This window comes from Melozone crissalis, unplaced genomic scaffold (assembly GCF_028551555.1).
Source record: "Melozone crissalis strain CALT ecotype California unplaced genomic scaffold, PUWL_Pcris_2 ptg000018l_1, whole genome shotgun sequence".
Classification (NCBI taxonomy): Eukaryota; Metazoa; Chordata; class Aves; order Passeriformes; family Passerellidae; genus Melozone; species Melozone crissalis.
Genome location: NW_026535796.1, coordinates 20,332,426 through 20,358,970, shown reverse-complemented (window position 1 = coordinate 20,358,970; position 26,545 = coordinate 20,332,426). Strand labels below are relative to the sequence as shown.

General features: G+C 40.1%; 1 protein-coding gene across 1 annotated transcript; it reads left to right on the top strand.

Moving 5' to 3' along the window:
• The first annotated feature begins 92 nt into the window (after positions 1 to 92).
• EHD4 (EH domain containing 4) lies at positions 93 to 24,737 on the top strand. The gene is made up of 6 exons (XM_054275476.1): positions 93 to 328; positions 7,931 to 8,107; positions 12,392 to 12,489; positions 16,493 to 16,905; positions 19,698 to 19,862; positions 22,310 to 24,737. The coding sequence occupies exons 1-6, from the start codon at positions 93 to 95 to the stop codon at positions 22,844 to 22,846; spliced, it is 1,626 nt and encodes a 541-aa protein (XP_054131451.1). The 3' UTR covers positions 22,847 to 24,737.
• The last annotated feature ends 1,808 nt before the right edge of the window (positions 24,738 to 26,545 follow it).

Below are 26,545 nucleotides of genomic sequence, written 5' to 3'. Positions count from 1 at the left end.
CGGGGCCGGGCGGGTCCGCGGCGGCGGCTGCGTGCGCGGGAGGCGCGGCGGCGGCGGCGGCAGCGGCAGCGCGGCGGGACGGCAGCGGCGGGATGTTCAGCTGGCTGGGGAAGCAGGGCGGCGGGCGGGAGCGCGGCGGCGGCGCCGACGTGGTGCAGACGGTGACCGGAGGGCTGCGGGACCTCTACCTCCGCAAGCTGCTGCCGCTGGAGGAGCACTACCGCTTCCATGAATTCCACTCGCCCGCCCTGGAGGAGGCCGACTTCGAGAACAAGCCCATGGTGCTGCTGGTGGGGCAGTACAGCACCGGCAAGACCACCTTCATCCGGTAGGTGACCCCCGGCGTGCGCGGCCCTGCCCGGCCGGCGGCCCCGCCGCCCGCTCGGTCATCCTGGCTCGGCTCCTGCCCGGCACGGTGCTGCCTGCCGTAAATCCCTCCCACGCCCTGCGCGGGCAGCGCTGCCCCCCGGGTGCGAGCCGGGCCGGGCAGCGCCGTGCCCGCGACAGGCGGCGGGGCTGGAGCCGCGACCCTGCCGGCGAGCGGGGCTGGAGAGAGCCTCCGAGCAGTGCCGAGGGTGTGCCGCTCCCCGCCCTGGCACACGCTCTGCAGCTCGCCGCTTGCTTCCCGTTCAGGAATACTATCTCCATTTCATGTTCTGCTGAGAAAGTGTAACCCCGTTGTCTACTTCCTCTTAGTTCTTGTAATCCCCAAATTGTTTCAAAGGAAACCTAAGGGCTTCGTGTTAAAACGGTGTGACTGCATCGGCCATGGGGGATCAGTTCACCTTATCTCCTCCCCTTTCTTTCCCGAAAGTAGCTTAATGCACAGATCAGATGTCATCATAGAGGAGTAAGGTGACAAGAGTTTTGGGCAAAAAACCACGTGGGATCTGGAAAGTCTTCCCTTCCATGTGTGTTCATTTTGATCAATTACATTGAAGAAGCAGTATCACTACTAAGGCACCTTAACATTGTTGTTCTTGTTATAGTTTTTTCTGACTTTCCTATATTCCTTATTTCTAAGTTTCCGGTAACTCATTTTTAGGAAGCTGAAGCATATCTCGGGTAAGCACAATGCTATCAATCTGTAAATATTTTGCATATGTTTGTCCCTTTCACATGCCCCTTACAAATCAGTCTAATGATTTGCCCAACTCTGCAAGAGACACTGAGGGGTCACTTGGTTCACATTTTGAACTGCTTCTATCTGAAGTTCATTGTAGTCTTTCTGTAAAATTTTTATCTTTCAATTCCAAGGATTACAGGCAGCCTTTCCATAACACTGTTTTCTTTTTGCGGTGCAAAATACCTACCTCCCTCTCCCCTGAACATCGATGTTTACCTTTAATCACCTGAGAGCTTTTCAGATGTTTACAGAACTAATCATGTGTCTTTTCAGATTTTACAGCTAGTTAATTGAAAGCTTGAAGTCAAACATGGTTTCTTTACTGATTATTACTGAACTCCCACAAATACATAAAGAGGTATTGCTCAGAGGAGTATTTTTAAAATAGAAATATGGCTGTAATTGAAAGAAAAGAAACTTAGTTTCACGATCTCCACAGTCACAAGGTGGTGAGTGGGGGGAGGGGGTTTTGATCTGGATTTTGCCAACGTTTCTCTAGGTATGTTAATTAATTTTCTTCCTCAAAATTACAGTCGCCTTGTTAGTCTGTGTATATTTCCTGATAAGTGTTATTACTTGGCTTATGGACAAGAGATGGGGAGAGCACAGGTAATATAGAGGCAGGCAGAATGGTCAGAAATATGTCCATACCAGAACTTGTGCTGTCTGTCAGCAGCATTGTTCTGTTATTTGCAATTCATAGAAAACTCTGCGTCTCCCCTCCTGTAAGAGTCTGCCTTGGTTCAGAACACAGGTTCTGGATTTAGGGATATTCAGCTTTTCTGTCCTTTATAGCTGCCCATATTTGACTGAAGTACAAGTCAGTACTGTGCTTAGAAACATTAGTGTTCCTTGCAGTGCCTTAGGTGTATTTTTGCTACTGTTGCTTTGTGGGTAACTTATCACTTTAACAATAAAATGCTGAGCAAAAGGATTGATTGATACTAATATACTGAATGAGAAAGGACCTATACTTTATTACAGTTCTTACCAGCTTTTTTAAGCATTTGTCGGTGCCAGATGAAGATGCCTAGACAATTTTGACAGAGATGAAGTTTCCAAAGATGGTTTCTCATGTGTTTTGTTAAAATACTTGACTTGATGCAAGATGTGGCTTCTACTGTGATGTGCCCTTCTTTTTATCCTCTTACCCCTTTCTGCTGTGCCCATTTTAGGAAGCTTGCAGAGCAGTTTAATCTTGTACAAGGTATTGGAGAAGACAGGCATTGACTACAGAGGCCAAATCTGTAGCAGAATATCTTCTATTGCTTCTAAAGGCTCTCACTGTGATCAACATTGCTTACGTCAGTGTTTTCTATAGCATAGATAATAAGTGGCTAAATCAGCATGAAAAAATGCTCCACTGAATATGGGCAGCAACTTAGACAATAGTGTCACAGTGACTGCTACTCAAAATCCAATTTTGAGGAGAAAAAGAAGGGCAAAAAAAGAGAAGTTCTTGTATGCTGTGTGCAAGACTTTAAAAGAAGATGTGGAAAAATATTATAGTGTCCAGGTCATCCAGAAATAAATTCATCCTCTGGTAGCCTGAATCTCCCATGGAAAAATGTCATACCCTCTCAAGATTGTTATAATCCTGTATTTGTTCTGGATTTTTTTTCTTAGGATGAAGTAACACTGTAGGGGACTTATTCCTCCAAACCTTTTAATAAGAAAACATTATTTTAAATTTTAAATAAATAATTAGAAACTGCCTTTTGTTCACATTTCTTGACTTCGGAGTCAGGAGGGCATGTTAGGTCTACTTAAGTGTTTACTGTTTGGTTTATGTGTGAACACAATAATTATGTTTAGCTGTCGGATATTTATTTGGGATTTACTTTGATTGAGACATTATCGTGAGAACTTGACATTTTCATACCTCTGACACATCCACATCCACCCAGTTCCTTCCACTAAGTCTTTATGGAAAACACTGATGTACCAGTGACTGAATGTCCCTGGGGATTAAGATATGGAAACAAACACTTCCAGGTTTCTAACAGCTCTTGTGTTTTTTCACTCAGTGCTGTTTATCCGCTTTGGCACTCGGAACAATGCAGTGAAACCAGTCAGTTTTGTTGTCTAAGGTGTAGTGTGGTGATAGTTTTATTCACTTATTTGACAGTGCTGACAATTCAAACAAATACATCCAAATGTTAATGCTTGTCCAGTTGTGTTTAATGAAGTGGGAGTATGGTGAGAGCCAATTGTTATCTTACATGTGAGCTGCTCGGCCTTGCAGTTTCTGTAGTTGTCTCAATTTCTCGTGCCTCTTTTAGGAAAAAAAGTGAGGACAGGAGAGGAGAATTGTACTGTATGAAAAAGAGATAGGAGGTAGTCAATGCAAATAGGTAGCTTCTTTCATTCTGTTTTAGAAGTGTAGGAGACTGATTTTTTTAAAGGAACACTATCAACATGAGACAAACCAGAAGTAAATTCCTCAGATTGCCAAGCTGTGCTTTTACTTTGCTCACAGGTATTACTCAGAGGTTAAAAATTGTAAACTTCCTGCTATTTAACTCAGCCAGAGCTGACTTGTGTGAAAGCACCCTTTTGTATGCATAATGTCTGGAGTCTGCTAGTAGTGTGTGATCACTTGTGCAGCTGCATCTATTTATTTGGGGGTGAAGTGGGAGGAAGGTCCCTCTTAATTTCTTTGGGTGAAGGCTGTAACTTTTTCACTATCTCTAAATGAAAGCTTTGGATTATTTAGGGCAGAATTCTTACACTAAAGCAAACATCTAGTTTTGCTGTGTTAATAAAAACCCTGAATACTTGGTGCAGTATGTAGTATGGAGGTGAGCAGCCCTATGAAGGAGCGACGAGTTTATCTCCCAGTGCATCATAGAGTATCCCTGTTCAGTGCTGCTCTGTCCGGCTCACTTGCTTTTAAGCATTAGTGTGGCCTAGCTAATACATTTAGGCTTCAGATGATAATGGGTATCTGCAACTGTGAGTAATCTTTTCTATCTCTGGGAACTTTGGAAGCTAGTTCCCCGTAGTCTGGCTATACATCTTGCAGAGGAACCTAGATGAATGTTTATTGGCAAAGCTGAAAGGTTATAGCCCAGGTAAAAACAGAGAATAATCAACAGGATGTCTGTTGTTTGATCTAGACTGTCTTTGGGGCATTGGCTATTTTTAAGCATTCTTCCTGTGAACCTTTTTGAACTTCTCTGCTGAAAATTCCTGAGAAGAGCATGTAGTTGCAGATGCTGAAAATCCAGGTATTTTCCTGTGCTAATGAAGCATTAGGTACAGAAACATTGACAGCTTTTCAGTTTACAGAAGACTGCTCTTAGCTTTTGTGTGGGTGGGTAAAACTGTTCTTTCACACTGAGAAGAGTGATAGATTGTGTTGTGGCTTATCCCACCCCACAGCTCCAGCCTGCAGCCGAGCACCACACAGCCGCTCACACCCTGCACGGTGGGATGGGGGGAGAATCAGAATGGTAAAACTGAGAAAACTCACGGCTTGAGAGAAAGACAGTTCAGTAGGTACAGTAAAAGAATCACAGGCAAGGCAAAGCAAGGAATTCATTCACTACTTTCCATGGGCAGGCAGATATTCAGGTATTCCCAGGAAAGCAGGGCTCTATCATACGTAGCAGTGACTTGGGAAGAGAAAATGCTATCATTCCAAGTGTCTCCTTCTTCCCCTAGCTTTATATGCTAAGCACGATGCCATATGCTACAGGACATCCCTTGGGTCAGCTGGGAGCAGCTGTCCCAGCTGTGTCCCCTCTTAACCCTTTGTTCACGGGATGGGGTGAGAAGCAGAAAAGGCCTTGATTCTTAAGGCCTTGAGTGTGAGTGCTGCTCAGCAGTAATGAAGATATCCCTGTATTGTCAACACTTTTCAGCACATATCCAGAACACAGCCACATAGTAGTTGTTGTCCCAGCCAAACCCATCACACTTGAGCACAGCCAGTGCTTAAGAAGAGGCTTATTTTAGTCTGTACTAATTCTTGATGTGCAATTGTGAGCCAATCTTAATGGAAAATACCTATGATGCAAAGTGGTTTCTGCGTCTGTTAATAGTTGTACCAGGCAGAGCATTGTGACTGTTGGGTGGGGCTTGGTATTTGGAAGGAGGTCTTGCCTTCCTGGATTGTTATCACTATAAAAGTCTGGTTTTTTAAAGCTGCCTTTATGACATTAACTTGAGAGTATCACTGCAGTTCAGTGGCACTTTATTCTGGTTTAGTCATTTCAATAAAGTGCTAATTGGAATTTGCACTATCAAGTTCAGAGCAGCAGAAAGAGATGTTGGAAATCGTGAAAGATACTCCATACTTGTAACTCTTTAAAGCTGCTACAGATTCATGAACAGGCCATGAAATTACTTTTTTAGGCACCTAAAAGACTGTCACCACTGAATTTCCACAATCATGCCATAATTTATGAGCTTACAATGGATGGCAATTATCCTGTTACCCTGGAGGTGTCTGCTGCTGCATTTAGATCCCACCACATAGTTTTCCTTGATCTGGGATGTGGGACTTCACTCCTGTGCATTTAATTCAATATATGTTCTTTACTGCTGCTCTTGGGGCATCTTCTGGTATATGTTGTCTGTCACCTATAGAGGAGCTTATTTACAGAGCTCTCTCTTAGAGACTCTTTGTCTTGTAAAAGAAGGGAAATGAGGAAAAGCAGTGTTTGAAATAGAAGATTTTATTGTGGCAAGTTAAAAACTTCTTTTTAGAAGACGAAAGTAGAATTGATCTTTCAAAATCAAAGCCATGGATAATGCCAAGCTGGAAATTTTTAGTGACTCTTGTGAGTTAGCCTTGGCACCGTGTTTTAGAGAACTCTGGTGTGCAATGATGTTCTGTAAAGAGCTGGGAACACACTTTGACATTTCATGTGTTCAGCTGTTCGCCAGAACACTCGAAAACCCTGGATTTCCATGAGGGCTTCAACTGGTGAGCAATTAAAGGAGTTTTGTCTTCATTTAATTCAGATAATTTAATTATTTAATTTGTACAGTGAGGGATCTGCTGCATTTTACAAACCTGTGTGGGCAGAGAGGTTTGAGTGTTGTTTCATTTGCTTTTGGAGAGGGGTCAGTTTTATTTCTCTGTTACTGTGCATTAGGTACAGCTTATGCTAGAGATAAAAGAGATTGGCATGTTCTGGCATGATTGTTCTTGTGTTCCTTCTCTTATGTTCCTCCTTCCTCACAAGTTTAGTATTGGTATTTTTTTAATTTCTTTTTTTGGAAGCAGAAAGCTACAGGAAATCTCATGTAAATAACTGTTCCATGCTCCCTGATCATAGGCTGAGCGAATTGGAGCCAATTTGCTAAGGCTCGTGGAAAACAGTCTTTGAAATATGTAACGTATATTTAGTTTCTTAAATTCAGCTTCTGTGCACTGATCTATAAAGTTTGTGAATGCTTGGGTACTTTATTTGAAAACAGAGATTGTTCAGGAAGTATAGATACTATGTAAAATGTTTTTTGCAGCAAAAGCAAACAGCAAAAAGTCCTCTCAAATCAGTATTGATTTAGGAAGCTATAGCAGAATAAACATAGCACTGTTGAATTAAGTCCAGAATAAATCTTTATTAAAAGAGCAGCATTAATATAGATGCACTAAAGTGTAACTAGTGCTGTCGCTGCATGCAGGACCACCACCTGTGACTTAAGAAAAATTCTCATGTAAATCCAGTTTTGATTATGTAAATAGTTAAAATATACTTGATTAAATTTGTGGTGTTTTGGGTTTTTTATAGGAACTGCAGGGTGACATTGAAAATGTTTTGTTTTAGTCTGGAGCGCCAAGATGGTGCTGTTGTGCCTGTGGACAATAACACTCTTGCTGTAAAGTTAAGCAGAGCTGTCTGTGTCTCTGTGAAGGATGGCAGCTGTCATAGAATGTGTGCTACAGGGAGGTTTGCTCAAAGGACTTGGTGCTGCTTTTACTTCTTTGCACTTGCCATCCATGAAGGGATGCAGACAGGCATTTTACGTAAATAAATGCCCTGGTTCCATTAAGTTTTAATACTTAAATACACACTAAATTAATTTCAGACCTTGTTGTCTGGAAAGTCAAGGCCTTCTGAGTTTGTGCCATATCTTCTGTCAGTGGACTACTGAAAGGGAAGTGCAGGATGGTTTCTGGTGGTAGAACACTGCCTGACTTGGTGCCTTTTGGAAGTACTTTAGTGTAGGCCTAAATTTCTGCAGATCTGACTTAATTAACAATTAATTTTTGATGTGCAGGTCAAAAGAAAGAAAAAATTTCCTCACTCCCAAAGAGATAAAATTTTATTGTCTCATAGTGGTTCTCTTTGCCTCTGATAGGATGAGTTAAAGTTCATGAGATCACACCAAGTTGATTAAAGGGTTGGATCTGTCAAACTGAACCTGCTCACTTGCAGCTGCAAACTATTCCCTTTTTGTACCAGCAGCACTGGTTTAGGCTTGGAAACACTCAGAAAAGCAGCCATGTGCTGTAGTGTAACCTACAGCACTCAGATCTTTGGTAGGAAGCATCCACTTAAATCCCTGCAGTTTAGGGAGTGCTTTCCACAATATTTGTAAAGGGATTTACTTTATCCTTTTACCTAGATGTTGTGAAAAACTAAGTCAGTTCTCTTCCTCCTTCCCCAGTTAACAGAAATAATGAAATAAAGGAAAAATATAATCTTAATCTTATAGAATATGCATATCCTTGGGAATTTTCAAGCAAATTTGCTTTTGCCACGGATCCCAATCATTTATTCTTTTGGAATATTTAGGTACAAATATAGCAATTGTGTATAAATACATTTATGTGTTATTTACCTCCAGGTACCTGCTTGAGCAAGACTTTCCAGGCATGAGGATTGGTCCAGAGCCTACCACAGATTCCTTTATTGCTGTAATGTATGGAGAAACAGAAGGAAATGTTCCTGGAAATGCCCTGGTTGTTGATCCTAAGAAGCCATTTCGGAAACTCGGCCGCTTTGGAAATGCTTTCCTGAACAGGTGAGATCATCTTGTTTTCTGTCTTCTGATGATTACATTTAAATTTTGGCACGTTCTGTTTTGAACAACATAGAATAAATAGAGAAGTACAAGCAGGAATGGTGGCAGTTCAGGTGAATTAAATGAAAAAAGGCAGTACTAGGTAGGGTGGCATTATGACAGAGATATTCAGTCATCTGAATAATAAATAGCTGTTAAAACCAGTTCACAGAAAACTGTAGAAATGATCCACTGGGTGACTTGTTTGTGACTCCAGGTGGAACTCAGGATAAGTTTATGCAAAAATTCTACTCAATAAAACTGATGGGTTACTACCATTTTTTAAAACTACCATTCAAAAAAAAAAAGAGAAACAGTTATTTTCCCTTTGATGCTGTCTTGTTCCTTTCCACTGATTTCACTGGAAATAGCTCTTGGTATAGTTATTTGAAATTATGAATTGCTGGGATATATAAAAAGAGATACAAGAAGGAAAATATTTGAATGTGTCCAATGGATAAAATAAAAGCTCAAGCTGTTAAGTGTTTAATATTAAACTGCCTGGGTGTTCAGGTAGTACCATAGATCAGGGAGATAGTGTTAGTTTTTGACTGTGTATTTGTAAAAAGGGAAGAGTTGTTCAGGGGCTGTGAACATTTTGATAGTAAACTTAAGTAGCATGCTGATTATTTTCAGTTGAAAGTTAGTTACCAATAACTCTATTCTTATTGTCTGAGCAATCACCTTGTTTTCTTCCTGTATTTGATGGTAGCTTGACATGGAGGCCTCACTTTGCAGGCCAATTAGTCTAAATTGGTTCTTTTGAACAATACAATTTCCTGTTTGGCTGATAAATATTGGCATGCGTGTTAAAAGTTCATCATGTACAATTTTATCTGTTGCTGTGCTTATTCAAAGAAGAAAGTTTATAGCTGCTTACAGTTGGCTTGGCTACCACTTTGCAGAGATAAGAATATGTGCTGTGGGAGACTGTAGTCAAGTCCGATTTTAAATTTAGAGATTTAAACAATTAGATTTAAACAATTTAGAGATGATTGGTTAATTCTGTCTTCCAGATCACTATTCTGTTTCTCCCTTTCCTCACCATTGTGCTCTCTCTACAAAAAATTACTATGCTTATAATAAAAATTATATAAATTATATTTTGCATAATATTTATTATTTGCACAGAACATTTAATAATGGTATGTGTTTGTTTGGATAAGTGGCGATGCAATTTTTTGCCTAAATCATCTAACTAATTGTGTCAGGTTCCGACTGTTATGCACGCAAGATTATTGGCTAGCTCAAAAGATGTAGTTTCAAAGTAACTGACCAAATTACTCCAGTTCTTTTGGTGACTGTGATATTGTTGTATTGAAGTGCTGTGGGCACCCTTATCTTCCCCAACAGTCACTCTTACTCGTTAGCTATTCAGCAGAGATCTGGGTGCTTATCTTTCCCTAGCATTTTTCAACCCTTAGCAACTCCTTCCTCTTTATGACTTAGATAAAATTGTCTTAGACTTCAGTATCTTTGAGTTCCTCCCAGGTTACCTGTAATCATAGTACACATTTTACTTTGCCTTCTCTTAGTTGCCATGCTGACAGTTCTTTTATCCAATATGACATTTTTCACACCTGCCTCAATAGACTTCTCTCTACTTCCTCCCCCACTGTGTCCCATTTTATTTTTTAAATAGTTTCCCAATCCTGAAGTTTTGTTTTATGGAGGAACTTAAGGCTATGAACACTTAGAGTATGAAGTTGAGTATCTTTTTCATCCAAGTCTAACAATCCAAATGACAGGAAGCAGGGACTGAGGTAATGGAAAAAATGAAGCAAACAAGAACATGGTATCACAATCAAGGCTTGTACTTAGTAATTAGCTGCATTAATTTATTATGTTACCTTGCTTTTGTCTTTTTCCATGACCCCTTATAATTGCCCCCTGTATCCCACTGATTATGGGAGGTATTCCTCTACTAAACTCTTACTTATCCTGTATACTTTTAAGAAAAGTTGGGGAGGAAACCGAAGGGGGACAGGACCTAGTGTGTCCTTGGATGCTGGTGAGGGAAGAATACTGCATTATACAGTAATTTATATGCAGAAAACCATGTAAATAAATTAGTGCTGCTGAGAAGAAATGCATGGTCCTAGTCTATTTTGATGTGTCATAAGAAATTACAGTCATTCATACAACTGGTTTTGCAACACTTTTAAAAAAAATCTCTCATTCAGGTGGATAGCATGTAGTTCTGTTTTTTGTGATGTAGCACTTACTTGACCTGTATGAAGTGGTATGTTAAGAAATAAGTCTCAGTGTTGAAAAGAGATATTCAATATCCACTATCATTACAGTTGTCTAAAATATTAGTTTGAGGCAAGCTTTTTAACCCATCTTTCATCTTTATCTTATGGACATATTCTAAAAGCTAACAAGCAGTTAATTCTGAGCTCATGCTTCTATTTCCTGTGTGTTTACCCATGTGTTTACTTATCTCCTCCCATTGCCACTAGTGACTGCTGCAAAGAAGGCAGTGTCTGCATTTCTGAAGCCTGTAATTCTCTATTTTATCGCATGGTCTTTTCCAGCTGTCCCAGTTTGGGTGGTGCCTGAGTCAAGACACTGCTGTATTGTTCAGGGCATAACAGTGCCTTTCTTCCCATAAGATAGGTCTAGAAACATCTTGGTGATACTGAACAAACACTGGGCTTTCTAAGGTTGGATGAGAGTGATAAGAAAAAATCTACATGGAAAGCCAGTCTTCAAATATATATGAAAGCTACTTTATGCTGTAGTAATGTATGTATTTTTGTAATGGTTCACATGATTAAATGTATTTTCTTTGTCACTTATGCACATCCATTATGCTTCCACGTAATGTGTTTGCTTTGACACAGCACTGCCTTTAGGTTTTGGCAAGTTCAAATAATGTAATTTATGTTTACATACCCTCAGGTTCTGTCAGGCTTGGATGGCTGCTGTTTCCTTATGCCCTTTGGGTTTCAGGGTGAGGTGCAGGTGATGCTGCCATTTCTGTTTTATCCAAGAAGGCACACTGTGTGCTTTTGTTGAAGGTTCATTGCTACAAGGTCTCTTGCAGAACAAGGTGAAGTGAGGTGTTAGGACTTCTTTTCTTCTCAATTTCCTTTGAATAATTTGTATTATATAAAATACCATCTAGACTTTGATATAGTTTACATTTTGTATCTGATACTTGACTGGTTGAACTCTTCCTAACTCAGATCATCCAAGGCCTTAAAGGTCTTGTTTAACCTCAGCACAGCTACAGTTTCCTGTCTGTGATACCCTGTTTTTTGAGGCACTGTGCTTTGTGAAAACATAGGTTGACATATGGCAGCCCCATCTTGGAGCCTGAGGCTGCAGCTTAACCCTGTGTGGGGCAGCCTCGCAGGAGGAGGCTGGGTTACTCTGTGTGCTCATTTGTATCTTCAACTGCTCCCTGATAAGAAGATTAAACTCTTATGCAAATCTCTTAAAGGCAGGTTATGATGAAGGGCAGTGAAGTTCTTCAGTCATTAACTGTCACAGAAGCATCGTTGTAGCTTGCGAGTAACACACCAAGTGTTCTGCACAGCTCTGAGTCCTTGTCAATTATTTATTCTTCTGTAATACCACCATTGAATTTGCCTCTGGTTGCAGAGGCAGGAGGTTATTGTTTAGAGCATACTGTGTGTAATTTGAACTCCTGCTTCTGGCAGTGTGATAGTTTTGGCTGGGTTTGTGGGAGGAATACTGGTGTTTTTCACTGGTGCTCCAGCCGAGGAGAGTGGTGGGTTAGGGAGTAGGGATCACTCAAACACTGCTAAATCAGGCAAGAGGGAGATGTGGCAGGAACTGGACCTTAAACATATTGTCAGTATGGCTTTCTGCTTCCTCCCCTTTTTGGTCTTTGAATCTGGGCATAAGCTGGACTACATGAAGAATTTTCTCTTGTGTGTACTAATTTTGGTCCTAGCAAAATGTGTTTGATGGAATCTTTTTGATGTTGCATTTTCAACCCAAGTTGTCAGCTCTTGCAAAATTTGAAAAGTCTTATCAGCACTTAGATGTACGGTTTTACAAGGTTTCCCTGTGGGGTTTTTTTGAGAAGCTCTCTTCATAATTTTTGTTAAACACATATGCCTGTGAAATATAAAAGTTTGCCAGGATTCAGAAATTGTTTTGAGTTTCACTTGAGTCCTTCTAAAATCAGATATGTAATGGGGAGCTCTCAAGCAACAATCTGTATGTGAGCTAGAGCTACTGTTAATGGGTTTTTTCCCTGCTTTCCTGCAGGTTCATGTGTTCTCAGCTACCCAATGAGGTCCTGAAGAGCATCAGTATCATTGACAGCCCTGGCATTCTCTCTGGAGAGAAGCAGCGCATCAGCAGAGGTGAGTTGCAGAGCTTTATAGGCACCAAGCTCACTAAATGTTTTCTGCTCTACTGGACAAATCAGCATCCTGATCTCTGGGAAGCCTGTTTTAGTGGTACTGTATGTACTTTTGTACTGCAAGCCCTGTACAACCCATATTTTAAGGCTGGATGCAGCTTTGGAATTTTTTCTCTTGAAAGCTGGTGGGGGTTGGTATTTCTGTCATCCTGCTGCTATGGCTGCAAAAGGCTACAGTTGCATGGTCTGTTGACTAATTAGTGCTTTATCACTCCCAAAAAAAAGTCTTATTTTAATAATTTTAATTGCTTTCCATGAAGTATTAATGACTCACATACTGTTGAAGTTCATGAATGAAGAAATGTTTCATAATAGCTGTAGATTGGTCATGTCTGAAAAATTCAGGGGTGGGGCTATAAATAAGGTGGGTTTTTGTGGGCACACCTGCTAGAGCTGCTTCTTAAGGTTGCTCAGTCATGCCATAATATAATACAGTCAAAAGAGGAAGTCAAATGGTAGAAGGAGAAAGAGCAAATGAGAATATTTTTAATAATATGAAAATTCTGCAGAGAACTGAGCACTGTTTATCAAGCTGTTTTAAACATTAGTCTGTCTTGAGAAAGTATTTAAACAGAACAGCGTAATGTAAACAACTTTCTTCCTTGCATTCTTCAGCTGCATTTAAGTGCCTGTTGCTTTTCTGTGGAGTTGTAAATGGGAGTGATGCAGGGTGTGGCTTATGCTGCCCTCTGTTTTCAGGCCGTTGCTTAAGAAATGGGACCTTGTGTTTCATGTCTCTGTCAGAGGAAATAAACAATTCTTTACCATACCACACCTGGAATTTTTTGAGGAAATCATGGTACAAGCGCAATATATGGCAGCTATGCAACAGTAGTCTTGTCTTTATAATAAATTGATAGAATAAGGGACTAACTTCTTAGGACTATAATCTAAATTATGCTTACCTAATAAACTGGTTGACCAGATGCTTCTGGATTCTTTATTCAGTGATGTTTTGTCGTCTTTATTACTCATAGTCATGGCTTTCCTTTATGTGATGTGTTGGTGAAATAGTAGAGACGAACAGCATGAGAGCTCTACATCTCTGCAAGCAAAGACTTGAATGTTGTGAAACCAGAAATAAAACAAATACTGCATGTTGGCACTCATATTTTGGACAAAAGCTTGAGAGTACGACTAATGATCTTGAGTCCTGAAAAAATCTTCCGATAAAATGTCCACAAAATATTCAGATCCCAGTTTCCACAGTCTGATAAAATCAGTAACGGTCTGCTTTTCCATTGCGGATTCCAGCTCCGTTTTTCCTCCTCAAGAGAAAACTGACCCCTTCTTTGCTTGTTAAATCAAGAGAAAATTATATATGGCAGCATCTGTTGCCACTTTCATAATAGTATGAAGGGAACATAGAAATAAGCAGAAAACTAGAGTATTGCATTAATATGCCTCTGAAAAAGTGAACAATTGTGTAACCAAATTCAAGACCATTAGGTAATGCCGTGGAAGTCTCAGACTTCCAAGTGCAGGACAGAGTTGTGTTTCTCTCCAGGTTATGTTTCACTGGTAGTCCTGTTTTGCCTGAAGGACCATGACTCTTCACTACCATCTAGAATTGCTCCTGGGATTTAACAAAACATGGCTCTCGTTCCCTTGTTGTTCAGAAACTCCTTGTCAGGATGGTATGTGCCTTATCAATTGTTACAGCCTAGCTGGCCTGCCCTTTGATATGATAGACTTCCACCTAATTTGACATAGTTCGGTGATTACCTCAAACTCTTACCTGTTTCACAGGCTTTAATTCGATTAATTTTTTTACCTGTGATAAAGATTGTCTTGAATGTGTCCCTTGTCATAGTTCTCTTATCAAAGTGTAGTTCTCCTGTATGCCGTTAGTTTCAATCATGTTTAAAGTGTCGTTGTACCAAATATGAGGTTTTGGGAGTTGGCTTTAGAGCACTGTTCTCTCAGAGTCCCAGGCTTTGAGGGCAGGTTAAATAAAGGTTTTGTACACTTAGGCATCACCATACAAGGAGTTATTTACAAGTGCCTGTGCATTTATTGCATGCACATACTCCGTGCTATCATGATCAGAAATTCCTACACTCAACCTTGGCTGAAATACTGCATAGTCAGATACATTTCCTGTAAATGGCTTTTGGGCTGCTTATGCAGTTTGCATATAGGTGGTTTTGTGGGGCACAGACTTGACTTGTCCTGTGATGCTGCAAATAGCAATGTTTGTCTGACCTGCTTCTTGAAGGAGTCAGTCCGACTTAGACATATTTATGCTATAAGTCTAATTTAGCACATTTTGAAGTTTGAGTTGCTTTGATGACTTTCTAAATTATTGTGTGTAAATGTAAGCAGGATTGTACAAGGTGTTTTCTGCTACCCCTGAATGTGTCTGTCAGAGAGGGTTCTGCTTTCTAGAAGTTTATCTTCTGTCTAACATTGGTAAGCTACAGCTTCTCTTATATAAAATGTTTGATGGAAGATTAACATTACAGGGCATCAGTGTAAGACCATGTCTCTTTGCTGTTGGTGGTTTTTCCCCATCTCACTAGCTACTGCTTAACTATTTACCTACGAACGAATGTAATATCTGTACAATATTAAAATTTGACAGGTATCACTAGGAGTAAGTTGAAGCCTTCAGAGTCCAAGAGAGGACTCAAATAGTAGCTTTCATTTTAACATGCAGGAAAACAGCAAAGGGACTAAGTAAAATTTGAGGACATGCACTATTTCCCAGCATGCTCTATTTTTAACTCTGGAAAGCATCCAGGATGAAGGAGCTGATTTCTTGAAGGGTAAAAAATATACACAGAGGGCAACATTTAAAGATATCTCAAGACACACCTTTCCCGCTCCTGTTGTCGGCAGGAGGGTGTGCCAGAAGCTTCCTGGCTGTCAGTTCAGGGGCAGTGTAAGTGGCTGGAGGAGAATGTGCAGATGTCTGCCAGCATTGTCCCCTGGGCAGACAATGCCCATCCCTGTGCTGCTTCTGCAGCATCACTGGTGATGTTCACGCCCCTGCAGACAGAAATGTCTGCGTGGGCTGCAGGATTTGGAAAAATGAGTGTCTGGCAGGATGTAGGGAGGAGCCCCTTTAGGAAGGGAGGGGGTGTTTCGTTCATGAATGAGTGGTGTGAGGACAAGTGTTTCAAAGAGTATGGGGAAAGAGTTCAGGGGAAAATGGCTATTTTTTTTTTTTTTAAAGGAAAAGGCTCCCAGTACATACTTAGCTGTTCCTTACTCATACTAGATGAGTCACATCCATGCCGAACCCAGAGCCTCATCACCAGTGGTGGCTCTGCGGATTAGATGTGTCACTTCTGAGTAAGGAGTTCCTGAATACTGTTTGTTGTGGGGATTAGGTACCAGCTGAACCTGTAAAAGCATTTAGACAGGTGCTATGAATAGGCTTTCCTTTAGAATGTGCTAAAGCTTGTTTCAGGTGATGAGGAGGGTCACTGCTTGTGTTCTATAACCTGTCATGTCCTCAAAGCCATCAGCAATGTACTCACATTACTTGTAAATTGTACTTTTTAGTCTGCTGTGGCGAAAATAACAGCAAGTGTTGCAAGGTAAGGAGAGATCATTTTCCTTCCTAATTCAGACAAGCAGTGCTAATAAAGTGACCAATATTGCAGTGATGAAGAGAGATTGTGATTAGACCCCCACAGCCCTATTTAGCTTTGGTGTTGTGCTGGAACCAGACTCCTGGAAAGAGGCAAATGTGGGTGTGAGACAGAAAGAAGGGCAGTGATAAAAACAGAAGGCGTTAATAGTGAGACTGGTCCAAGGAAATGCAGGATACAGTTGTCATGACCTCACTGCCCAAATATACTGTCCTCTTGACTGATAAATCTCCTTTTTGCCCCCAGGCAGAAGCTGTTACCCTCTTGTTCTCTATCCCCAGCCCTACATTCTCCAAAACTCACTTTTCTGAATGGTAAGAGTGTAACAACGTGTTCTTCCTTCAGGCTACGACTTCTGCCAAGTCCTCCAGTGGTTTGCTGAGAGGGTTGACCGAATCATCCTGCTTTTTGATGCCCACAAGCTGGATATATCTGATGAGTTTTCAGAGGCCATTAAGTCATTCCGGGGCCAGGATGACAAGATCCGAGTGGTGCTTAATAAGGCTGACCAAGTGGACACCCAGCAGCTGATGAGGGTCTATGGTGCTCTCATGTGGTCCCTGGGGAAGGTGATCGACACGCCAGAGGTGCTGCGGGTCTACATTGGCTCCTTCTGGGCCCATCCTCTCCGAAACACAGACAACCGGAGACTCTTTGAAGCCGAGGCACAGGATCTTTTCAGGGATATCCAGAGTCTCCCGCAGAAGGCTGCTGTGAGGAAACTCAATGATCTCATTAAAAGGGCAAGACTTGCAAAGGTAAGAAGAGAAGAAAACAGAATTGAATGAGCCTTCTTTGCTGCTCCCAGTGTGTCCTTTCTCAACCTGGCCAATTTTTCTCTTGCTATAAAATATGTCTTTTTAGCGCAGTTTTTAATCTGGGATTGAATTGTCACTTTTTCAAGGAAAAGATAGTCACTTGAGGAGAAAGCTATTGGTAGAAGACAGGATCTCTAATTTCCTGTGCAGTTATAAAACCAAATGCATTTTCCTTGAAATATATTTTAATGTGACCTGCCAATCAGAAATGAAGAGGACTTGAAAATCCATCAGTATATGAATAGTCGTTTGGGGATGTGTACCACTTCCTGTGTTGGCTTATTTAAATTTCTGAATAGGAAGACAGACTTTCAGGAGTTTTTGATGGGGTTATTTTTGGGAGTTGGAGGGGGGAATGAGGGAGGGCTGGTGGTTTGGAGGTGTTTTGCAGCCTGAGCTTTAGGGCACCCTGTAGAAGTTGCTTCTTTGAAAATTCCATTTAAAATCACAATGATGTTGTGTTAAAAGTTGCTCTGATCCCAGACCAACCTCAGATCCAGTCTGTTTTGTAAATGTTGGCAGCATTTTGTTTTCATTTGTTACAATCATTTTGGCATTTAAGGAGGGTCAGTTGAGTAATTTTTTAGATATTTCTGTGAAATGTAAAACAAAAATTTATAAAGGCAAACACAGTACACAGTGGTCTTAGGGATGTGTTAGACAGTCCCGAAAGGGGAATAAACTGTTTATGTGCAGGAAAGCAGCAGTGTAATCCAGTGGCATTTTTCTGCCTTTCAAACTGCTCTCAAAGTATTGACAATCAAAAATAGCTTTTTACAGTGTTGAGTGTGGGGTTTCTTTTACCTTATTTCTGTGTTACTCTCTTCTAAATGTTTTCTAAAGCATTTACAGTAAATAGAAACAAAAGCAAACTCTTATCAGGCTGTCAGATTTAGGCATTAGGCTTTTTTCTTTTTTTTTTCTTCCCTAAGTCCTGTGACTCACTATCCCGTTTTGGAGATGGGGACTGTTCTTATCTACAAGAAACACATGTGCATACTGGCAGACCTTAGGCCACTTAGAATACACATGTGAAACTGTTAGTGCTTATGAATTATAAACATATTTTTCTGAGTTTGATAGAAATATTCTTTTAGACATAAGATCCATAAAATTGCTCACAATTATTTATAAACTCTCTTAAAAATACCCTTACTGAATCCATTCTGTAGTTCTGGAGAAATACTTACATCTGTACTCTTAGAAAATATCATGGGTTTATGCTTCTTTATGCTGGAGTTTTTTTCTCCTCTATAGAAATGTACATTTATTTGCCATTAAAATGCATACGCTCCTTTTAGATATAAGGAAGTGTTGTGTGAAAATTGTGAACTTAAGATGTGCACATAAAAACTGGCTACATAATTTTTCTTTTAAAAGCAGTTTTTTTTTCTGTTTCTTCCTAAACAAGTAAGGAAATAAATGGGCAATTGCCATATCCAGATTGTGTAAGGTTTGTGTGAAATGCTATAATACACACATTCTGTCATGGTTTGGTAGGTTTCAAGTATTACGCTTACACAATACTGAAGCAATCACTTGTTTTACTGGTGCTTTTTAATGGTAGTTTGTCTTCCCCCAGTCTCCAAAATTTCACCTGTTTATTGCTCAACAGTTTGATAGGCATACATAATTTTTAACTCTTTTTTTTTTTTCTTTGTGTGTGAAAATTATAACTTACTTCTGATTTGTGGACAGCTACATTCTTTTAAAATGAACAAGGACCAGATGTAAAGACATCCTGTAGTGGGGTCATTTGGCTGCTGTGGTCCTGCAGTGGTCAGAGCTTAGGGCAGCATTACTTCTAAAAGAAGGCTTTGCCCTGCTGCCTTCCCTCTTGTGTGCAAAATGAATATCAATGTCCACACAATGAGTTGGATAGGTGAGCTCACCTCAGTTAGGAATTGCAACCACTGTTTCTGTTCTGTAGCTGATCACTTGTTCTGTGGCCAAGCAGATCCTTTTGGTGGGGAAAGGTGGTGGGAGAAGAGATGAATGGTTCAGAATAGAGGCATAAGGAAGGTGAGCAGGATGGATATTTTGATGGCAATGCAAGAATCAATGTGTTTAAAGACATCCTAAATTAGTATTTTTCTTTATAAGCTGGAAAGGCTCTACTTCTCTCCCTAGGGCTTCACAAGGCAGCCATGGCATGCTGCTCCTGTTGGAACTGGCTGTTCTGTCATCTGCATAGGTGGCTGCATAAATACAGACTGTAGGTACTCACTTTTCTGTCAGTAAATAGGTAGGAATGCAATATCACTCCAAATAGATAGCTGTGCCACTTAGCATACTTGGATTGCTGGGGGTGTTATCCCATTGATACCCACAATGGCTGCTGTGGCAAATGAGCTACAAATCATACAGATGGACCAGTGTGGCTGGAGCTCTGTGTCAGGACGTGGGGTTTGTGGTCTTGCCTTTTCTCTTGCTGTTGGTACTCGTAGAGTGCTGTACCAAGCTTCTTCTTAAAAGAGCAAGTGTGCATCTGTATTTCCTTGAAATGTGTTTCCTTTCTCTCTGCCCCTCAAAGGAATGCTGAAAGCAGCAAAAGCTAATAATAGCTAACAGGCAGCTAACTGTTCATGTAAACATGAAGTTCCAGAAACAGTAGTTGATAATATCTTTCCTTAGGGAAACATATTTCTGTTTCTTTTTATCACCTAGGTGAGGAAACCTACTGCTAAGTGTTGGTAAACAGTAGTTTTGATTTCGGTTTTGCTTATTTTTAGGTTCATGCTTATATCATCAGCTATCTGAAAAAAGAGATGCCCTCTGTATTTGGGAAGGAGAATAAGAAGAAGGAACTGATCAACAAGTTGCCTGAGATCTACATTCAGCTGCAAAGGGAATACCATATTTCAGCAGGGGACTTCCCTGAAGTCAAGAAAATGCAGGTAAGATGGTAGATTACCATTCCACTGAAATAACTCTCAACTTTGTAGCAGGATTGGCAAAATTGAAAAGGTAGAACAGAGTATCTCAGTGTTACAGGTGAGGGTGTAGAGCAGTTGAAATGACAGTCATTTGACTGATATGACATTAGAGTGACTTGGAAGTGCTACAGACCAAAAAAGAATGGTAACTTGCTTAGTGCGCATTCACTGATACAGGACTACATAAAGACTATGAAAATAAGGAATAAAAAATCTGACCTACTCTCCTTTTAGTCAGTACTTGGACTCTCCTGGCAGGAAGTAACAAAGACTTTGTGCAAATAAAATGGCAGTGAACACTCACAGCTTAAGGGGCTTATTTTGAATCCTAAATGTGGTTATATTTATCATTTTTGTGATAGTATCAAATATTTGTGTAGGTGAAGATATCATTAGTCATTAGCTCATTTTCACTCTACTCTGTTCCTGTTCTTACTGGTATTGTTTCCCAGTGACTAATAAAGGCAATGTGTTACTTGAAAAGTCCAGCTTAAAACCTCATGCTTCTGAAAACAGTCTTTGGCTTTTTTCTTGTCTATGAAGGAGAGAGAGAGAAGTTCTAGGTTTATGCTCACAACTTATTTTTAAATATCTTTTGTCTCTTCCTCTTTTGGGTTTTCTGCAGTCTTTCACGCAATTTTCTGTCACTTTCTTGCCTATTTTTTTCTGTTCTCTGATTCGAGATGAGAGAAAATATCCCAGGGAAAAACAGCTAGTGTCATGTTAGTAGTGATTTCAAGCATCAATTGGCATTTTTTGCATCTCAGATCATAGACTTCTTAAATGTCATTTGAATTAGAGGATAATTCAGCTTGAAAGCTGAAGAACAAGAGATCCAGGGCCTGCAGTTTGCTCTGACCATGGACTAGTCATGTGTGTGATGGAGGATGTTTTCCAGACGTGTCGTTCTGACAGCACACGTGGTACACTTGCACAGCTATCATCAGGAGTGATGACTGGCTGATTATCTATACAAAGGCACACATTTCTTTCATAAACTGAAGTATTTAACCTAGGAATCAGCTACTGGCATGAGACAGCAAATCACTGATGAAGCATAAGATGTATTTTAGCTAAGTTTTCACGGGCAGGATTGGTGGAGGCATTTCGTGAGTTAGGCTTTGAAAGGGGATCCTGTGGCAAAAGTTGACTCTTTCTTCCCTTGCTGCTTTTGCTTGTGATGCAGAGTGAGAGAATGAGAGATCTGAATATTGAAACAAAATTTGAATTAAACTCTTTCAGACTTAAAGTACATGTCAGTTAAGCCTCAGCAGCAGATGGCAGCAAATATTACAGGATACTGTGATACAAATACCACAGTCACTTCTGCAATGAGGAGCAAAACTGTGAGAAAGCAAAATTGTGTGAAAACAAAGTTGTGCCAAAACCAATAGCAAATTGATTCCTGGTATTTATTCCACTACGTACATATATTCTAATCAGGTGCTGTCAATCAGGTGATTGTGTATAAATGTCACCTGAACAGAGTTTTTGGTTGACTGTTTTTACCCTGTGCTCCAGGTTTCTTGGGTTCATGTCATGATCATTTTGATATGTATAAGAGCAGCTTCTTGAGGTGATAGATGGGATTTGTTAAAGCAATTTAACATCATTTTACAGAAGGTAGGAGGTGGTGGTGGTGGTGATGTTTGAATTTTTTTAACCTTTTCCACTGTAACTTTCTCTTCGTGGCAAGCATTTTGCATGTAGAAAAAATTTAATAATTGCCGAAAGCATTTTTAATTTTCTGATGCTGTGGTGTAAAACGTGCTTGGGCTTGTGTTGGAATAGTACATATTACCTAGGTAAACATCTCACTGGTGTTGGGATGAAAACTCGACAAATTCTGCAGGGAGCATCTGACTTCATGAGTTCTGGCAGCACAGCTATAAAACATTGCTGCTATCTCAACTCAGCTTTTCTTTATTAGTAAAGAACACCTTTTCCTGACCTAAACACAACCAAAAAGTCTAATCTATAAAATCAGATCAGTCCTGCAAACATTTGATTTTATTTTTAACTCTGAACTCTTGCATAAGTGCTAGCAGGACTGAGGACTTACTTGCATGCTTTCTTTGATGTTTGGAAAAAATCATCAAATGGAAAGTTGCTGGGTAGCATTCATCAGCTGCTGTGGTTTTATCCCCTGCACTTTGAAATTTGTATTGTAAATGAAATTTAATAAATAAACTCATACACTGTTGCAAAATTGTCTTAGTGTGTTTGATGAAATATATTGGTACATATGTTTTGTTTCACCATCAAGAGGAATTTCAGCTATAGAACCAGCTTCAAAAGATACTTATTTTAATTGAATTATCACTTGACTATTTTAATTTTAAGCCCATTCTTTAAACTTTTCAATGCATTGGAATGGTTTTTAACTACTGTCACTGTATCATTCACAGGAGCAGTTGGAGAATTGTGATTTCACTAAGTTTCATTCTTTGAAACCAAAGCTAATTGAAACTGTGGATAACATGCTGGCCAACAAAATTGCCTCCCTGATGAACCTAATCAGACAGGAAGAGAGCAACATGCCCACGGAGATGGTACACGGTGGAGCGTTCGATGGCACCATGGCCGGACCTTTTGGCCATGGATATGGGGAAGGTGCTAAGGAAGGAGCTGATGAAGAGGAGTGGGTTGTTGCCAAAGATAAACCTGCTTACGATGAGATTTTCTACACTCTGTCACCAATCAATGGCAAAATATCTGGGATTAGTGCAAAGAAGGAGATGGTGACTTCTAAACTACCCAATAGCGTCTTGGGGAAGATCTGGAAACTTGCAGACTGTGATGGCGATGGGATGTTGGATGATGAAGAGTTTGCATTAGCAAAACATCTCATCAAGATTAAACTGGATGGATATGAACTGCCTGGCACACTACCTTCCCACCTGGTGCCACCATCTCACAGGAAACCTTTCCAGACAGCAGAATGAACAATACAAGGAGAAGAGTGAGGATTTTGAAATTCCCACAGGAAATGTGTTGAAAATACCAAAATTTGAAGTTAAGCTTAGATCCTTAAACCTCACAGCACATTTCACACAAGCTACTGAAGTTATAAGCCTGGCAGCAGGGAAACATTCGTGTCGCTGTCCCTGCTGACCTTCACTCAGACATGCTTATCACAAGTGCCTTATAATAGCTCTGTCATAAGGTGAAAATGTTTTTGTAGTCCTGTGCCCATGTCTTGCTGCCTTCACAACCATAAAGCAGAAAAGACCATGCATAAAATTTGCTGACCTTCACCAAACCTAAATACTTATCAACCCTGTATTCAAACTATCCTAAATAGCACACTGAAGCTCAAAATGTTAAATTCACCTGCATAGGCAAAGAATATTTAGATGCTAAAAATGTACTTAAGCCATTAAGTGAATGTAAGCATCTCTATAGTCTAAGAAAAGGCTGATATAAAAGGAAGTTCTTTTCTTTCTTTTTATTGTGTAATTGGAATTAGAAAAAGATAGAATAATAATGAGGAGAGTCTTGTAAGTGCTCAAAATGTGAGCAAACCTGTTTTAAAACTTCAGATTCTATCTAGAACTGCAAAAAAAGTAATTTTTTTTTGATCTGTCATTGTGTCTTGTCTGAAGAACAGCTTCTTCAGTTTTACACAGCACTATATAGTCAGTATTATCAATAGAAGAACGGAGATCTCCTTTTTTCCTTGTATTTAGAGTTTTCTTTGCAGTTTAAGCTTAGCTTCTCTGCAGACTATGAATTTCTGAATGGTTCAAAGTGACAGCAGAATGGCTTCTTAGCTGAAAAAACCATGTTTGCATTGAAATTAAGCCTCACTTTCTGTTCAGAAAAGGTGTATTGCTCAAATTCAGCCTCCTCAAAGCACATCAAATTGTCTCAGAATATTTTCATTGGTATTTAATTTCTATTTACAGCTAATTATACAGTTATGTCTGTGTATTTTTTAATATATAATATATTATAAGAGAATTTTTTAACTCTTTTGCCAACACGTAGCTGACAACCACAGAGAGAGATTCAATTCTCATGGCAGCAGATTTGAAGGATGGGGAGGCTAACAGAAACTGTTACATTGACTGTAATAAGTGTAACTCATTCCTCCAAATATTACTCCTTCATTGAAAACAATCCATGAAAGGAATGGATGTTTAATAAACATTTATTTTCCAACAACACGCAATCAAAGTTGAACATACTGTCTGCTTACAACTGATTTTTATCAGTACCTTAAAAGAAGGCAAGTCTTTGGCCCTATGAGTTTGAGTCTTTCAGGGAGGGCCAGTTCTTTCCTAAAATCAAATTTGGCAGCCAGTTCTGGTCTATGTGTATGAGCAGGAATTGATTTGTATTCCATTTGTAATAGGAAAGATCCTACACATCAAAGGTACTGTAGTTTTGAGCACTTTCTTGTTAAGTCTCAATAAGTGGCAGCACCAATGCCTTCTGAGACAGAGCAAGCCAAAAAGTGCTTTAACATCCTTGTAATAGGGGTGGGGAGGAAATAGTTTGGATATTGTCTCCCAGTTAAGGTTTTAGTCACACTTCCATGTTCAGTTTTGTGGGTGATCTAAGAAAAGCCTCAGCTTCTTTTTTCAAATCATGTATTTGTAGGTTGTTGGGTTTAATACTTCACATCTTTCTGGACCTCTCATCTTTCTGTTATCTGTTCTATTCTGAGGTGCAATTTCCATTAACTGTGTCGGGGCACTTGCAGGGGAAAACAATGATGCTATTTTAAGTAATGGCAGAACGCCACCTTTACCTCGCGAGGTTTCTGGGCCTGTATCAAGGATGTCCTGGCATAGCTGAATTGTTCTGAGGACTTGATTTTTTTTGGGGTGTTTTGTTGTTGTATTTTTTTTTTTTTAATTCTTAGGTGTTTTTCCTATCATTCAAGCATACCGACTTTATTTCTGTTAGACCTAAATTAGGAGCCAAATTAACCTTAGTGCATCTCTGTGCACTTCAGTAGAGCTGTGAAACTTGACACTGAGTCTACCTGTGTGACTGTACATCTGCAGAGTAACTATTTTCTATGTAATTTATTTTTGATTGAAAAAAAAGTAGTCTATAGACATTGCTGGTGTTGAAAAAGAAAAAGGCTGCAGAAGTAGTAAGGTGTGTTTGTTTGTGGGTAGTGTCTGCAGTCATTACCGCTTCATACACTACTGACCAATTTAGTACTAGTGACTAGTTTAATCAGGACAGCCACCAGGAGAAAGAATGCAAGCTTGTGTATTGTGACTCTTGGAGTGTAGGCAAAACTGAGAGGATCTTGGCAGCTGCTGATTTTCCCACTCTGCCTTACCTTGCTTTGCAGCAGCACAGGGCTGCAGCAGGGGACTCCTGCCTGAGTTCCCACCACATGCAGCTTCCAGGGGTGATGCTCCAGACATATTGGAGCCATGTGATCTCATGCCATTTGAAATATCCTCCTTCAGTGAGAAGAGCGGGGTAGTTTCAGTGGTTTTATTCTATTTTTCTAGTTTTGTTGGTAGTAAAATGGAGAACACAGCCTTTTCCTCAATCTCTGTGACAATATGCTAGCTTGATCTTAAGACAGACAAATTGAAATACGTCCTTTTGATAAGTTAAAAAATTTTGCCTAGATGGGGTTGTAGTATTTTGCTTTGTGTTCCTGTAGAATTTGGAAGATGAATGCATGAAGCATGTATAGGAGTAGAGGTGGATTTTCTCTGGCTGCCTGGAGAAATAGGAGTGTTTCGTGGTTGGCATCCACAGCTACATAAGTCTATTTCTAGGTATGTAGTACCTAGGCACCACATAAATCTAGGTGTGTGGTACAGTGAACTTAGATGATAGGAATAAAATACATCTCATGGGAACTTTAAACAGGAGTTTCTTGCACAACTAAACTGATGGAGTAGCTTGCTGTTGCTCAGGGGAGGGGTTTTCTTCTCACTACGTTCTCACAGGTCCATGGGCCTCCCCCGTTTCCCTTGCTGGCTGTCTGCAAGCCTGTTCAGTTAAACCAGCCACACACAAGTGTTTGGGTAATGTTCTGTGGAGTTAGTGAATCCGTGTGTTAGAAGCATGGGAAGTGAGCAGGATTGCCTTCTCTCAGGATAGCGTGCTCTAAGTAGTTATTTTAACAGCAGTGTGAGGTAATCTCTGGTGTTCAGTTTGTTGCTAATGTCTGCTGAAGAAAGGTGAAGATGTTGAGTTGGTTGGACATTTTATGCCTAGGATTTTAATAACGTTTTCTGCAAGATCATTCAAAGCTGTCTGTAATTCATCCTGTGAAATCTGTGCCCACTGTTGTAGCCTACTGTCTTAAACTAGAATAGAAACTGCTGCTTTTACCTTTTCTCCAACTATTCCACAACACAGTATCAATTTACATTAATTTTTGAATCAGGATGAGGTCCCTTTTGTTAATTAGGTGTGGTGTGAATTTGTGTGGAACCTGGTCTCAAAGCAGCAGGTATGTGGTCCCTGGCTTTCAATATTGTTTATTGCCAGCACTTGAAATGCACCCTCTTTTTCTTTCCATCACTTTCTTCCCTTCACAATGTGCACTCATTTTAGTGGCTCTTTAAATTTTTGGATATCAAGCAGAGTTTGAAGTGTATGGTTTGATGGATATGTGTAACTTAGCACTGAGGAATGATCATGAACTTCATTTTCTA

Excerpts from the sequence above, each read along its gene's own strand:
- EHD4 (XM_054275476.1), top strand. The coding sequence starts at position 93 with ATGTTCAGCTGGCTGGGGAAGCAGGGCGGCGGGCGGGAGCGCGGCGGC. Across the intron at positions 8,108-12,391 it reads GGAAATGCTTTCCTGAACAG|GTTCATGTGTTCTCAGCTAC; the intron begins GTGAGATCATCT and ends GCTTTCCTGCAG. Across the intron at positions 12,490-16,492 it reads GAAGCAGCGCATCAGCAGAG|GCTACGACTTCTGCCAAGTC; the intron begins GTGAGTTGCAGA and ends TTCTTCCTTCAG.